Here is a 14,489-nt window from a genome sequence, read left to right on the forward strand (position 1 = left end):
CTGACAGGTTCTCACATCTCAAGTAGGCGACTCCTTTCTGTTTCCAAGTTGGCATTGTTCCTCATAATATTTTTTAATTAACTTTTTGCCTGTAATTTTTATCATTATTTATTAATCTGTTTTGTGTGTGCATGTGTGTGGTGGCCTGTGCCATCCGAGGGAGTCGGGTCTCTCCCGTGTACCGTGTGGGTCCCAGGGAATGAACTCGGGTCCTCCAGTCTGGCAGCGAGCGAGTTTACCAGCCGAGCCATCTCACTGCCCACCGGCATTAATATCCATAAAGTGCTGGATCGATGTCCTCATTTCCCAGCTTGGTATTTTTGCTGCAGAGGTTATGAACAGGTTTATATCTGGTTAAATGCAATTAGTTCTTGATAAGGCTGGCAGTCCTTTCAACTTTACTACGTAGAGCCAGTCGAACGTGAATTGTCCTTTTAGAGTGATCCAGCTTTTGGGACCAAAGTGAAAAGGAGCCTGCACAGCTGGGAGGATTCCCTGTAGAGATGGCTCTCAGAGCTCCCCATCCGTGTTTACAGTGGATGTTTGATCAGCGCTCCTGGTGGTCCTCAATCCGGAGAGCTCTGGCCCTCCAGGAATGCTGCTTCCTGGTTCCAAGTGCTGGAGCGCCCTCCTTCCACACAGCCGCTAACCGGTCCTCCTTTCCCTTCCAGACATGACGCTCCTCTCTTCTCAGACTTCATCCCTGGCGGCACCCTCCGGGTCTGTGTCCCCTGAAAAGCCTGAGCAGAGGATGCTGGAGAAGAGAGCCAAGGTGGTGGCTGAACTTGTGCAGACGGAAAAAGACTACATCCGGGATCTGGAGACGTGCATCGAGCGGGTCATGGTGCCCCTGCAGCAGGCACAGGTGGGAGACCGGCGGCAGCCTGACAGTGTGGACCTTCAGGCCTGCGGTGCTGGGAGGGGACAGGCTGTGACATCTACTGCAGTGCCGCGCTTGCAGACTGAGTGGCTCAGTGGTGAAGGAATAAAGGCTCAGCGTAAAGGAGGACAGACTTTCCGTGGCACACAGTTTCAGGGTTTGGCCTGCGGTTGGCCGGCGCTGTTGCTTTTGAGCAAAGCATCATGGCAGGGACTAGGCAGTAGCTGCTCATCCTGGCGCCCAGGAAGCAGAGTGAGCAGGGGCGGGGCCTCAGCTCCCTCCTCGGTGACCTAACTTCCTCCAGGTAGTCACCCCCTGCTGAAAGACCCACCTGCTGGTAACCCCACATCCTTAAACCCCCTGAACTCTAGGGGCACACTCTGGAGCTAGACCACACCTTAGTTAGGAACAAAGGGTGATGCCTGGTGCCCTTTTCTGGGTGGGAGTGAGTGAAGCGGGTGACCTTGGAGAACCTGGAGTGAGCCATGCTTCCCTCACTTAATCTCCCTGCATCCTGATGCTCTGCTTCTCTTGCTCAGGTACCAAACGTTGACTTTGAGGGGCTTTTTGGAAATATGCAGACGGTGATTAAAGTCTCAAAGCAGTTGCTGGCGGCCTTGGAAATCAGCGATGCTGTAGGTATGAGCTCATGCAGCTGTTTCCGGCTCAGGTGTGTGGTGGGGAGAGGGCCCTTCAGTGGCCAGGTGGTATACTAGGGGAATGACATTTGACATGGGTGCAGAGGTTGTGTGGGCCCTGCTTTCTCCCCTCCTTCAGTCTGCTTTGATGTGGTTAGTGTATTAGCTGGGCGGTGGTGGCGCACACCTTTAAGCACTCGGGAGGCAGAGGCAGGTGGATCTCCGTGAGTTCCAGACCAGCCTGGTCTACAAGAGCTAGTTCCAGGACAGCCTCCAAAGCCACAGAGAAACCCTGCCTCAACCCTCCCCCCCCCCAAAAAAAAAGCAAAAAGCAATCAAAGTTTTGGGTGTCATGGATAGGATGGTTTTCAGGCTGGAGACTCATGAGATCAACTTAGCGGATCACATTCACTATTTCTTTAAAATAAATAGAAAATATTGGACAATGCTATCGTAATGGCTTATTTATTTATTTATTGAAGCTTTTATTTCAGTTCTCTATTATGTGTCCTAATGGTGATTTACAGTGTGTATGTTGCTAGGATGTCCCACACATGTGTAAGCACAGGTGGTAGTTGTTTGCTGCAGCTTCGGACAATGAAAAGCGAACTACAAAACGCAACAAAAACTACGTGGAGTTTCTTGGGGAAAGGGAACAAAGGGAGGGGTAGGTGTTGGCCAGCCGGGAACAGAGATGGAAGGGAAGAGGGGGAACTGGTGGGAGGCACTCGCTTAAAGGGACAGCTTGCACATTTGTAGAGTCCTTATACAGCCTTGTAATGCGTGACGTAGCCATGCAACACAGGGCCCTTTGAGCTAAGTGTCTGTCTGAGTGCTGGTGTGTGTATCCTGCCAGTTGCCCACGGGTGGGGTCATCATAATGCCAGGATATCAACAGTAGTGACAGGAAGATCAGAAGTTCAAGGTCATTCTTAGCTCCATAGCAAGTTGAAGGCAAGCCTGGGCTACATGAGACCCTGTCTCAAAATTTTGTCTTTTTGTGGGTAACTGTAAAAAATATTCAAAGAAACTTCATCTGATTCTTATACCCAAGGGGACTTATTCATTACCTTTGCCCCATGTAAGTGGATACTTAGCAACTTTAATCAGTAAACATGCATCTTTAAATTCATTGGGTAGGCACTGGAAGGGGCTAGCTTAGGGTTCTCCTGGGGTTGGTGCCAGGCTGTTGGCCTGGCCTGCTGTCTTCTGGGTCTTAGAGCCTCTCTGTGGACTCTCCTCATAATGGATTAGTCCAGGACCATCAAAGGGAGCCAATGAAACCGGGGACAGGAGGGTCTCAGAAAGGTCCCTTCATCCCTTATGCCATACTCTGTTGGGATGTTGCTGTTGTAATAGAAACATAAACAAGCCCTTCACAGTTGCAGCTGTCCCATTAAACTCAATAACATCTAGCAAGGGGGCCCCTGCATCATTTTAAGAGTGTCATTTTAGCTGGGCATGGGGTACATTTCTGCAGTCCTAGCACTTGGAAGCAGAAGCCGGAGAATTGAATCAGGTTTTGGGCCAGCCTAGTCTACAAAGTGAGTTTCAGACCAGCCAGAGCTACATAGCAAGACTTTGTTTCAAACAGATAAGAGTGCCATTTTAATTGCAGACCTTTTCCAGAACCCCATCTGTTTTCCCTTTGTCATTGTCTGGTGGTAGTTGCCATGCCCGTGCCTGAACTGACTGCTAGAAGGAGAGTGGGGTCATACTGCTGCATTTACCTGACTTCCTAAGGCTGTCATCAAAGTAGAGTCAGGGCTTGCCCTTCTTAAGGTGGGGACAGGCCATAGGTGAGTTAGCCTGGCTGGATCTCAGAGGTTTAGGTGTCCTAACCTTGTTTTACACATGTGAACAGTGAGAAGGAAATTTACCTGTGGTCACGTGGCTCATAATTCAACCTCAGGTCTTGGTCATTTAGGCTCACACAGTTGTATGCTAGCTTAGTACTGTTATTATTGTTGAGGGGACAGAAAGCTGGGGACCTGGCTGTTAGTGGAGTTGCGTGGGTAATGCAATGTGAATTCAGTAATAAGACATGAAGGCTGCTGTGTGTAAGAACTGGCCATGCATTTGAAGTACCTGCAGGTGATTTATTGGAAATAGGAAAAAAAATGAGACATTTAGCTGACATCAAGGGAGGATTAATCACTCATTTTTCTCCCATGTTGTTCCATTATGTGTCATGCTTGGGCCCTCAGGGGGTCCTCGCCTCACCAGAGTGACTTCTCCCTCTGCTCCTGTTTGCACCAAAGACTGTAAGGAGTCCTGCCAGCCAGCCCTTATTAATTATGAAAGCTCCGCCTTAGCTTAGGCTTGTTCCTAACTAGCTCTTATAACTTAAATTAACCTATTTCTGTTCATCTATGTGCTGCCACGTGGCTCGTGGCTTTCACCTCTCCTCCCGAGTGTCCCACTTTCTCTGTGTCACGCTGCCTTTCCTCCTCATCCCCCAAAGTCCCACCTGACCTCTTTCTGCCTCACAGGAACATATCTCTGCCTGGTGTGGAGGAATATTCCATAACAAAAGATGTCTTGGGTACCAGCTGGTGCTTGGGGCTTGAGGGGTCTTAGATGATGGACAGTGAGAGCTTGTGGTGACATGGGCAGACACAGTAGGACTCAGATCACCATGTGATCAAGAGGGTTCCCATGCAAGTAACATCTCAGAGTGTGGAGTGATCGCCCCTTCCTGGGTCCTCAGGTGAGGACAATGAGGTGTCCCTTCGTGAACTGGGGCATTTAAGGAGTTCTTGCAAGGGGGAACTTTGCCCTAAAGTTTGTGAGAGTTGTTTCTGGGTTGAAGTTTTGTCTCCTAGAACTTTCCAGGTCAAGATGTCATACTTTTTTTTCCTCTTTTTTATAATTTTTTTTATTTAGAAACTTATTTTACATATCAATCCCTAGTTCCCTCTCCCTCCCATCCTCCCATGTCCCTCCAACCCTCCCAACCCACCCTCCACCCCCTCCCCAAGGATAGTGAAGCCTTCCATGGGGGATCATCAAAGTCTGTCACATCATTTGGGGGAGGGCCTAGGCCCTCCTCTGTGTAGCTGGGCTGCAATAGTATCCCTCCATAGGGAGTGGACTCCCAAAGTCCATTTGTGCACTAGGGATAAATAGTGGCTCCACTGTTAGAGGTCCCATAGACTGCCCAGGCCTCCTAACTGGCACCCACATATAGAGGGCTTGTCCAATGCTGGTTCCCCAGCTTTATGACTAGGGTCTCTGTGCTCTCAGTAGGTCAGGTCAATTGTGTCTGTGGGTTTCTCCAGCAAGGTCTTGACTGCTTTGCTCATCCCCCCTCCCTCTCAACAACTGGATTCCAGGAATATGGCTCAGTGTTTAGCTGTGGGTGTCTGCTTCTGCTTCCATCAGCTACTGGATGAAGGCTCTAGGATGGCAATTAAGGTAGTCATCAATCTCATTATAGGGGAAGGGCATCAAAGGTGGCCTCTCCGCTACTGCCTAGAGTCTTAGTTGGGGGTCATCTTTGTGGATCTCTGAACATTTCCCTAGTGCCAGATTTCTCTTTAAACCTATACTGGCTCCCTCTATTAAGGTATCTCTTTTCTTGTTTTCCTCTATTCCTCCCCCGTCTCAGTTTTGCTGATCCCTCTTGTTCTCTTCCCCCCTCTTCTTTTTCCTACTTCCCCTCCCAGCATGCTCCCAATTTGCTCAGGAGTTCTTGTCCCTTTCCCCTTCTTCCAGGGACCATGTATTTCTCTCTTAGGGTCCTCCTTGTTTCTTGGTTTCTCTAGAGGTGTGGATTGTAGACTGGTAGTCCTTTGCTCTATGTCTATTATCCATAAATGAGTGAGTACGTACCATGTTTGTCTTTTGGTGACTGGGTTACCTCACTCAGGATGGTTTTCTACCAGTTCCATCCATTTGCCTGTGAATTTCAAGATTCCATTTTTTTTTTCCCGCTGAGTAATATTCCATTGTGTAAATGTACCACATTTACTCTATCCATTCTTCAGTTGAGGGGCATCTAGGTTGCTTCCAGTTTCTGGCTATTACAAACAATGCTGCTATGAACATAATTGAACAGATGTCCTTTTTGTATGAATGTGCATCCCTTGGGTATATGTCCAAGAGTGGAATTGCTGGATCTTGAGGTAGACTGATTCCCATTTTCCTGAGAAACTGCCATACTGATTTCCAAAGTGGCCGCACAAATTTGCACTCCCACCAGCAGTGGAGGAGTGTTCCTTTTTCTCCACATCCTCTCCAGCATAGATTGTCATTGCTGTTTTTTATTTTAGTCATTCTGACAGGAGTAAGTTGGTATCTCAGAGTTGTTTTGATTTGCACTAACACAAAATATCCAGGAAATATGGGATACAGTGACAAGATGTCATACTTCTAAGTAAGAGGTGTTGGCCTTACAAGGTGTTTGAGTGAACCTCTGTGCTACAATTAGTCTAAGAGCTACACTGTCTCTTAGAGTATGTACATTAGAACAGCAACAGAGTGAAGGATTACAATAGCCATGGCCCCACCTCCATACAGTATAATAAACACGGACAGTGTTTATTTTCAGTTCCTCCTTTCATTCTTACTGTAAATCAGACAAGAAGTTAGGTGTTGGGCTTCCATGTGCTGAAGGCATTTGTAGAACAGTAGTATGGCCTTAGAGACGGAAAGGCTCAGATCCAGGCAGGAGGGAAATTAAAGCGTTGTGAAGCCATTAACAAATTACACAGAGAGAAGGAATGAAGGAAAGGGGCAGAATTCTTTTAATAATGCAGAGTGGAGTCAGCTGCTCCAAAAGAAGCCTGTGGGTGGGAGAAGTGGCGTCACAGTTAGGATTACCCCATGCTTAGCTCCTAGGGTTCCTGCTCAGTGGTTCACAAGTGCTTGTCATTCTAGCTCCCGGTGCTCCGATGCCCTCTTCTGTCCTCTGTGAGCACCAGAACATGCCCACACACATAAATAAAATAAAGTAAATCACTGTGTAGAAATTTACTTCACGTCAGTGCTATGCCTAACAGGCTGTAGACCACTTGGCCTATGAATGGATTGCCCAGAGTCTGTGAACCTGGATAGAAAAGAAACATTACATCTTTATTGACTGTTACTGATTTCTGGCTGAACTTTAACATTTGCTTTCAGTGTGTCTACAGGGAAAACAGTAACCTGTGATTGTCACTATCTGGCACATCTGTTCATTTCGTCTTAGACTGTTTCATTTTCCTTGAGTCTCAGTCCCAACCAGACATAAATGCTGTTTTTTGGCTGCTTACCTCTGTCATAGAGTGGACATGTGGAAAGGGCCAAGCTCATTGCTATCTATGAGGAAGCACACATGAGGGGTTGGAGTGATGACTCAGGTACAAGCACTTGCTTCTATAGATAGAGGACCTGGGTTTGATTCTCAGCACCCACATGGTGACTCACAATTGTCTATAACTCCACTTTCAGGGGATCTGATTCCCTATTCTGGCCTCCATGGGCACCACACACACTCCATGGGCACCATACACACATGGGCAGCCAAACACTTAAGAATTCAAATTTTAAAAAATAATAATAATGTGGGCAATGGTGGCTCACACCTTTAATCCCAGTGCTTGGGAGGCAGAAGCAGGCAGAGCTCTGTGAGTTTGAGGTCAGTCTGGTCTACAAAGCCAGTTCCAGGATAGCCAGGACTGTTATACAGAGAAAGCCTGTCTCAAAAAACCACAATAGGGGCTGGAGCGATGGCTCAAAGATTAAGAACACTGGCTGCTCTTCCAGAGGTCCTGAGTTCAATTCCCAGCAACCACATGGGGGCTCACAGCCATCTATAATGATATCTGTATATATGCAGCACTGTAGAATAATAAATTAATAAATCTTAAAACTAAATAAATAAATAAACAAATAAAGTTTAAGTATCAAAGAACAAAGACATGTATTATAGGTTGAGGCGTTTTATTCATAGATATTTAAAGTAGTGTAGTAAATTGCATTTGTATCCTTATGTTTTGTTGTGCACAAAGTTAGAAACTACTACTATGGAGGGTTTTTTTCACCCTTGTGCAGATGTTCCTGGAGAGTATAGATCAAAAGGGCCATATGATCAGGTCACGTGACCACTTGCAGCCTGTTTGCAGCTGCTGTTCTCTGTCTTCATGAAGAGGCCTGGAAGCTTCATCAAGGCAGAATGTGTAAATACATGTTCTGAAAAATAAATACATGGGTGACATAGTTCTCTCCATTGTAGAACAAATGATTTCTAATTTAAGTATTACAGGAGTGTTATTGATTTGATGGATCTGTCTTATTAGCAGGTGAACGTGAATGACCATAACATTACTTGATAGGCTTTGAATTTAGGATGCTAAGAATAGTCCTGACATTAGTGTATGTTTGTGTATGCTCCAAAGGACCTGTGTTTCTTGACCACCGAGATGAACTTGAAGGAACGTACAAAGTTTACTGCCAGAACCACGATGAAGCCATTTCACTGCTAGAAATCTACGAGAAGGATGAGAAGATCCAGAAGCACCTTCAGGGCTCCTTGGCAGATCTTAAGTAGGAGATTTGACAGGCCCACCTCTGCTTTTGCTCTCACACCTGCCTTTTAGAGGTCCCCATGCTTACAATATCTACCTGCCAACCTTATTTTACGCATAAGCGACTCGTTATCATGTGTCCTATGCTGTATCTTGTTCCTTTCCACTATATCATGGAAATCTAAATGACTTCCTGATTGTATCGCTTGGTGACCAAGCCAGGAGTGGTGACAAGGGCCTCTATTAGCACTAGGAGGCTGAGGCACAATTACAGTGAATTCAAGTCCAATACGGTCTACACAGTGACTTTCAGACCTGCCCAGGCTATACAGTGAGACCAGGAGGGAGGGAGGGAGGAAGGGAGGAAGGGAGGGAGGGAGGGAGGGAGGGAGGAAGGAAGGAAGGAAGGAAGGAAGGAAGGAAGGAAGGAAGGAAATAAATAAACAATGAAATGTCTCAGACTGAGTTGGCATCTTTAAAAACATCCAGGAAGATTGTGGCTCTCTGTCTAGACAGGGATACCCACCATTGACATCCATGGTTTTCTTCTGTCCTGCATGGCTTTTGTCTGCTGAGTAGACTTGTTGTAGGAATACTGAGAAGATCAATGCCATCTCTAATACACTTTCTCTTTTTCCCCTCCTGCTTCCATCCTGTAGGAGCCTGTACAACGAATGGTAAGTCCCTTCCACTCGCCTGGTGCACGCACCATTTATTCAGTGGATTCTTCTAGACCTTAGAAGGCTGCTTTCATGTCTTTATAGACAGAAATCTAGATATGCTTTGTCATGTTTTTCCATAGCACTTACCACCAAATACCACTTTATTAATCAGCACTTGTTTTCTTCCACCACAGCAAGGGTATCTTTTGGTTGCTGTTAAGTACCTATAACAGTGCTTAGTAATTTTCAGGTGCCCAGTAATGCAGCCATGCACCATACAGCAACTTTTCAGTCAGTGGTTCACCACCCGTATGGTGCCCATGGTCCCCGGAGCTCATATTCCCTGGGGGTTCCCGGGCTGTCTCACTGTACATAGTACGTTTTGTGGAATTAGTACAACATGGTCGCTTAACATTGCATATCTCAGAGCACGGCCATCACTCTACAGTTCAGGACGATATCTGTCAAATAAATGAAAACAGAACTCAGAGTCAAAGTCCCAACTGTCTTTAGGGATAGCAGAAAATATCCAGAAACACCTTAGCATTGGCAGTTGACTGGAGTCGTTTCTGCTTTCTTTTACAGGGGATGCACCAATTATATCAACCTGGGCTCCTTCCTCATCAAGCCCGTACAGAGAATAATGCGTTACCCGCTGCTGCTAATGGAGTTGCTGAACTGCACCCCAGAGTCCCACCCGGATAAAGTGCCTTTAACCAACGCAGTGCTTGCTGTCAAGGAAATCAACGTTAACATTAATGAGTACAAGCGTCGGAAGGATCTAGGTGAGAGAGGCACAGTCACTCTAAAGGAGCTTTCCTGGCTGCCAGGCCCGCCCTCTGAGAAAGCTTTTCTCTAAAGAATTACTTCCCAAGAGTTGGTGGAGGAGGGCGCTAGGTGTGATGGGACCAGGAGGAACAAACAGTGATGGAATTTGGGGCAGTTGTGGTCTGAGAAAGACAAGGCGATGACAACAAAGCACCACTCTGGGCAGTTGGGAACGAGGAAGGGATGATTAAGCAATAAGCAGCGGGACAGAAAATGCCCCTGCAGGACTAGACCACTGCTTCTCAACCCGTGGGTTGAATATTAAACATCCTGCATATCAGATATTTACATTATGATTGATAACAGTGGCAGCATTGCAGTTATGGAGTAGAAATGAAATAATTTTATGGTTGGGGTGGCTTTCCTATGTGAGATCATTGTACATAAATATCTCACTTGTATACTCAACCATCATATTCTAACCTTAGATGGCTCAAAAATACTAAGCTCAAAGAGGTAAAATGGCTTTTATTAAACTGAGCCTTGATTAGCAACAGACCTGAGCATTGAGCTCACAGATGTCCCTGGTCCCCAGCCTTACACCTCTGCTGCCTTTCATCCTATCAGTGATCCTTTCCCTGCCTGCCAGTCTCTCTCTACCCAGCAGCCACGCCTCTGTCTAGACTGGTTCTTTGGACTAATATGTTGTCTGCTCAGTTATAAGTTATCGAAGACAAGTACTCACTCCTGTTTGGGTTACTTTCATTTTATGGTCATTTTTAGGAAACCCTCTGTTTCTGGGCTGGCAGGCCCATTGAGTTCAGACTGACAGGGGGCGCTTTTTTGACCAGTGGCCTTGGCTTGCATTCTAGTGCTTAAGTACCGAAAAGGTGATGAAGATAGCCTGATGGAGAAGATCTCTAAGCTGAACATCCACTCCATCATCAAGAAGTCCAACCGGGTCAGCAGCCACCTGAAACACCTCACCGGCTTCGCTCCTCAGGTGAGCCCGGCTCTCGATGGCCCAGCATATCTGACAGCTCTGCAGGGCTCTGGGGACAGCTGCTGGCATGGATTGGCATAGGACTCTTCTTAGTGCCTCCTCTGGCTTTGCCAATTAGTGGGATAGGACCCTGAAGCTACCAAGCTGCTTATAATGTGCACAGAGGCAAATTTAGGAGGGCAGCTGATCAACCTATAATAGTTGTTGTGGTCTTTGTACCTCTAAGACACTTAAAATCTATTTGGAGAACCCGATCCACAGTGCAGATGTATAAGCTCAAAGGGATTTAAAAAACGAAAGATGCCTTATGTTTCCAAGAGGGGAACATGAAAGTAGTAGATTGAGCCATTTGAACCACAGCTTGGCAGCTGCAGACCTGGAAGTCTCCAGACTTCATCCTGTAGACCACGTGCAGATGGCATCAGGGGTGGAGGATACACGGCAGGAGGGACTCACTCTCCACATCTCAGACTTTGTGTCTGAACACCTATGTACCAAAGCACTCTGCACCTGAGTTCATCTGAGCCTCCATGAGGAGGCAGCAGGGGAGGGGCTGTTGGGCTGGAGCACTTACAAGGAAGGGCTGGAGCACTTACAAGGAAGGACCTGGTGGTCCCAGGAGTGGAGAGGACAGCAGCCAACCAGGACACATCAGGGAAGTCAGTTTGGAAGTAGGCAGGTCCACATGTTTTAGAACTTAGAGTCAGAGAGGCAGCATCTGGTGTGTGTGTGTGTGTGTGTGTGTGTGTGTGTGTGTGTGTGTGTGTGTGTTTGGAAGTAGGCAGGTCCACATGTGTTTCAGAATTCAGAGTCGTAGAGGCAGGCATCCAAACTCAGTTTGATGTGACTGGGGAAACAGCAAGTCTACATTTTGGTGAAAGATGTTTCTAAGATACTCTTGTGGATAAGGTCGTCTGTTGAGACAAAGTCCAAATTTTCTAAAATCACTCCTTTTGAACAGCTAAAAGATGAAGTATTTGAAGAGACAGAAAAGAACTTCCGGATGCAGGAGAGATTAATTAAATCTTTTATCCGAGACCTGTCCCTCTACCTCCAGCATATCCGGGTGAGTGTCAGTACGGCTCCGGTCAGGGCCCTCTTCCTCCTCTTCCTGCTCTCAGCACGCTGTTTAATGAAATCAGTCTGGACTGGATGACCCCTAAGCACTTTATCTTAATTCTTTCATCGGAAATAGTTTTCCTCTCCATACAATATATTGTAACTGTGGTTTCTCCACTCTCCACTCCCCTGTTCCTCCTCACCTTCCCACCCATCTTCTAAAATCACTTAATTTTAGAAGAGGGATCCACCCTCTTCTGTGTCTCGTTAGAAAACAGTCATCTAAGGAATAATAATAAAATATAGTAAGATAAAACAAAAATAGGCAAATCGGAAAAGGACAAAATAGACAAAGAAATATTTGTTCCCACATTCAGGAATTCCATAAAAGGCAAAGTTTGTAGGGCTTAAATAAATGTTTTGTTTTGTTTTTTGTTTTTCGAGACAGGGTTTCTCTGTGACTTTGGAGGCTGTCCTGGCACTCGCTCTGTAGACCAGGCTGGCCTCAAACTCAAAGAGATCCACCTGCCTCTGCCTCCTGAGTGCTGAGATTAAAGGCGTGCGCCACCAACGCCTGGCTTTAAAAAAATAAATGTTAAAAAAAAAAAAAAGCTCTGACCTGACATTATAAGAGTAGGAACTCCCAAAGATGCCACTTCCTTTATTTGCCATTGGCCATCTACTGCTGGGCATGAGGTCTGCCCTTAAGAGTAGTTTGTTTCTCCAGTGAGACTCCCTTGGAGAAAAAATTAATTTTTCATTTGTAGGTAGTCCTCAGTTGGGGATGGCTTCTGGGTGAGGGATGGGGGCTTGTGTCCCCTGCTGTACAGACCCATGCAGGGCCGTGGCATGCTGCCTCAGTCCCTGTGAGTTCACAAGTGTCAGTCCTGCGTGTTTGTTTAGAAGGCTTTGTTTCCCTGGTGTCATTCTATCCCCTCTGGCTCTGACACTTTCCAAGTCCTCTTCCTCAGTGTTCCCTGAGCCCTGAGGGGAGGGATTTGATGGTGACATGAGGTTTAGGGCTGAGTGTTCTGACATTTCTCACTCTGCATAGTCTGGCTGTGAGTCAGTTGGCATCTGCTGCAGGAGGCAGCTTCTCTGATGATGGCTGAGCAAGCCACTGATCTGTGTCACTAGGAGTCATTTTATTGCTAACTTCCTTTTGAAGAACAGTAGTCTTTGCTTTCCCCCTAGATCCCTGGGCTATCTAGTTAACGTTCTTGGCCACCCGAGCAGCGTCAGGTATGGTTCCATCTCATGGAGTGGGGGCCTTAAATCCAATCAGATGATGTTGGTTGCTTCCATAAGCTTTGTGCCACCATTGCACTCGCGTATCTATCTCTGAGGGAGGACACATGTGGATTGAAGGGTTTGTAGCTGGCATGGTGTTTATGTTTCTCCTTTGGTAGGAACACTGGCCAGCAGGAGTGAAGGCTCTAGTCAGGCTGCAGCCTGACTCCTCCTTCAGTGAGTTGTATTGGTGTTATTTTCAGTGATAAGGTCTTACCATCAATTTGTGGAGAGCCTTTGCAACAACCTGGGTCATTCGGGGGTTCCCATGGTACCCTTTTGGCCAACAACCTGATTAGATGTAACTCATTCCCAGTACTGAAGCGTGATGAGAGATCTAGTTGGGCCTCAGTTTTCCCTGTTACTTGGTGATTTCATTCAGATTGCCTTCATTATATGCACATAATTTAGGAAGCTTCTACTGTATTAGGTTTCTGTGTGACCCATCAAACGGCCCTTAATTTTAGCTGTCTATTCCTCCCCCCCTCCATGTTTGATCTTGTTCCAGTCCATCCCCTGTCCGTCTGTCCCCCCACTACTGCCACCACAGTCTATCTGTAACTATTCTAGTTCCCCTTCCTGGGAAGATCTGTCCCTCCCCCCAGTCCCTTATTCTGTACCTAACCTCTGTGGTTCCAGTTCCTTAGCTTGCTTATGGAACTTAACAGCTAACAGCCAGATGTTAGTGAATACATATTTGTCTTTCTGGGTGGGTCTGGGTTACCTCACTTAGATGACTTTTTTCTAGTTCCTCACTTGGGATGATTTTTTTTTCTAGTTCCACCCATTTACCTGTTAATACCATGATTTCATTTTTTTTTAACAGCAGAGTAATATTCCATCATATAAATGTACTACATTTTTTTAATCCATTCATCCATTGGTGAACATCCAGGTTGTTTCCAGTTTCTGGCTGTTATGAACAGAAAGCAATGAACATGGTTGTACAAGGGTCTCTTTAGAAGGATGAAGCATCCTTTGGGTATATGCCCAAGAGCCGTGTAGCTGGATGGATTCCCATCTTTCTGATGAGCTGCCACACTGATTCCCATAATAGCTGTATGAGTTTGCATTCCCACCAACAGTGGAGGCCTGTTCTCCTCTCTCCATGTCTTCACCAGTGTGAGCTGTCACTTGTGTTATTGATCTTAGCCATTCTGACAGATGTAAGATTTACATTTCCTGATGACTAAGAATGTTGAACATTTCTTTATATGTTTCTCAACCATTTGAGTTTCCTCTTTGGAAAACTGTCTGTTTAGATCTGCAGCCCATTTTTAAATTGAGGTTTTTTTTTGTTGTTTTTTGTTTTTTTTCTTTTAAGTGTATTGGTTTTCTTTATGTCCAGTGTTTTGCCTTTTTTATGTTTTGGATATTAGCTCTCTACCAGGTGTGGAGCTGGTAAAAATCTTTTCCCATTCTGTAGGCTGCCACTTTGTCCAATGATGGTATCCTTTGCTGTGTAGACACTTTTCAGTTTCACGAGGTCCCATTTATTAATTATTGATATTAGTGACTGTGCTAATGGTGTTCAGCTCAGAAAGTCTTGTCCTCTGCCACGTCTGTTCCCCACTTTCTCTTCTATCAGGTTCAGTGTATCTGGATTTATGTTGACGTCTTTGATCCACTTGGACTTGAGTTTTGTGCAGGTTGATAAACATGTATCTATTTGCATTCTTC

The 14,489-nt window shown here is 46.0% G+C and overlaps 1 protein-coding gene across 4 annotated transcripts in view; it reads left to right on the forward strand.

Annotated features, from left to right (window-relative positions):
- LOC100752556 (dynamin-binding protein) overlaps positions 1–14,489 on the forward strand; it is a 101,206-nt gene that overhangs the window by 69,680 nt on the left and 17,037 nt on the right. For all 4 annotated transcript variants that reach the window (XM_027407253.2, XM_027407254.2, XM_027407255.2 and 1 more), the window contains 7 exons: positions 672–865; positions 1,420–1,519; positions 7,899–8,046; positions 8,687–8,704; positions 9,275–9,474; positions 10,330–10,460; positions 11,422–11,526. In XM_027407253.2, the coding sequence (XP_027263054.1) occupies positions 672–865; positions 1,420–1,519; positions 7,899–8,046; positions 8,687–8,704; positions 9,275–9,474; positions 10,330–10,460; positions 11,422–11,526 (896 nt within the window). The remainder of the gene's footprint in view (positions 1–671; positions 866–1,419; positions 1,520–7,898; positions 8,047–8,686; positions 8,705–9,274; positions 9,475–10,329; positions 10,461–11,421; positions 11,527–14,489) is intronic.

Source organism: Cricetulus griseus, chromosome 3 (assembly GCF_003668045.3).
Source record: "Cricetulus griseus strain 17A/GY chromosome 3, alternate assembly CriGri-PICRH-1.0, whole genome shotgun sequence".
In the NCBI taxonomy this organism is placed as follows: domain Eukaryota; kingdom Metazoa; phylum Chordata; class Mammalia; order Rodentia; family Cricetidae; genus Cricetulus; species Cricetulus griseus.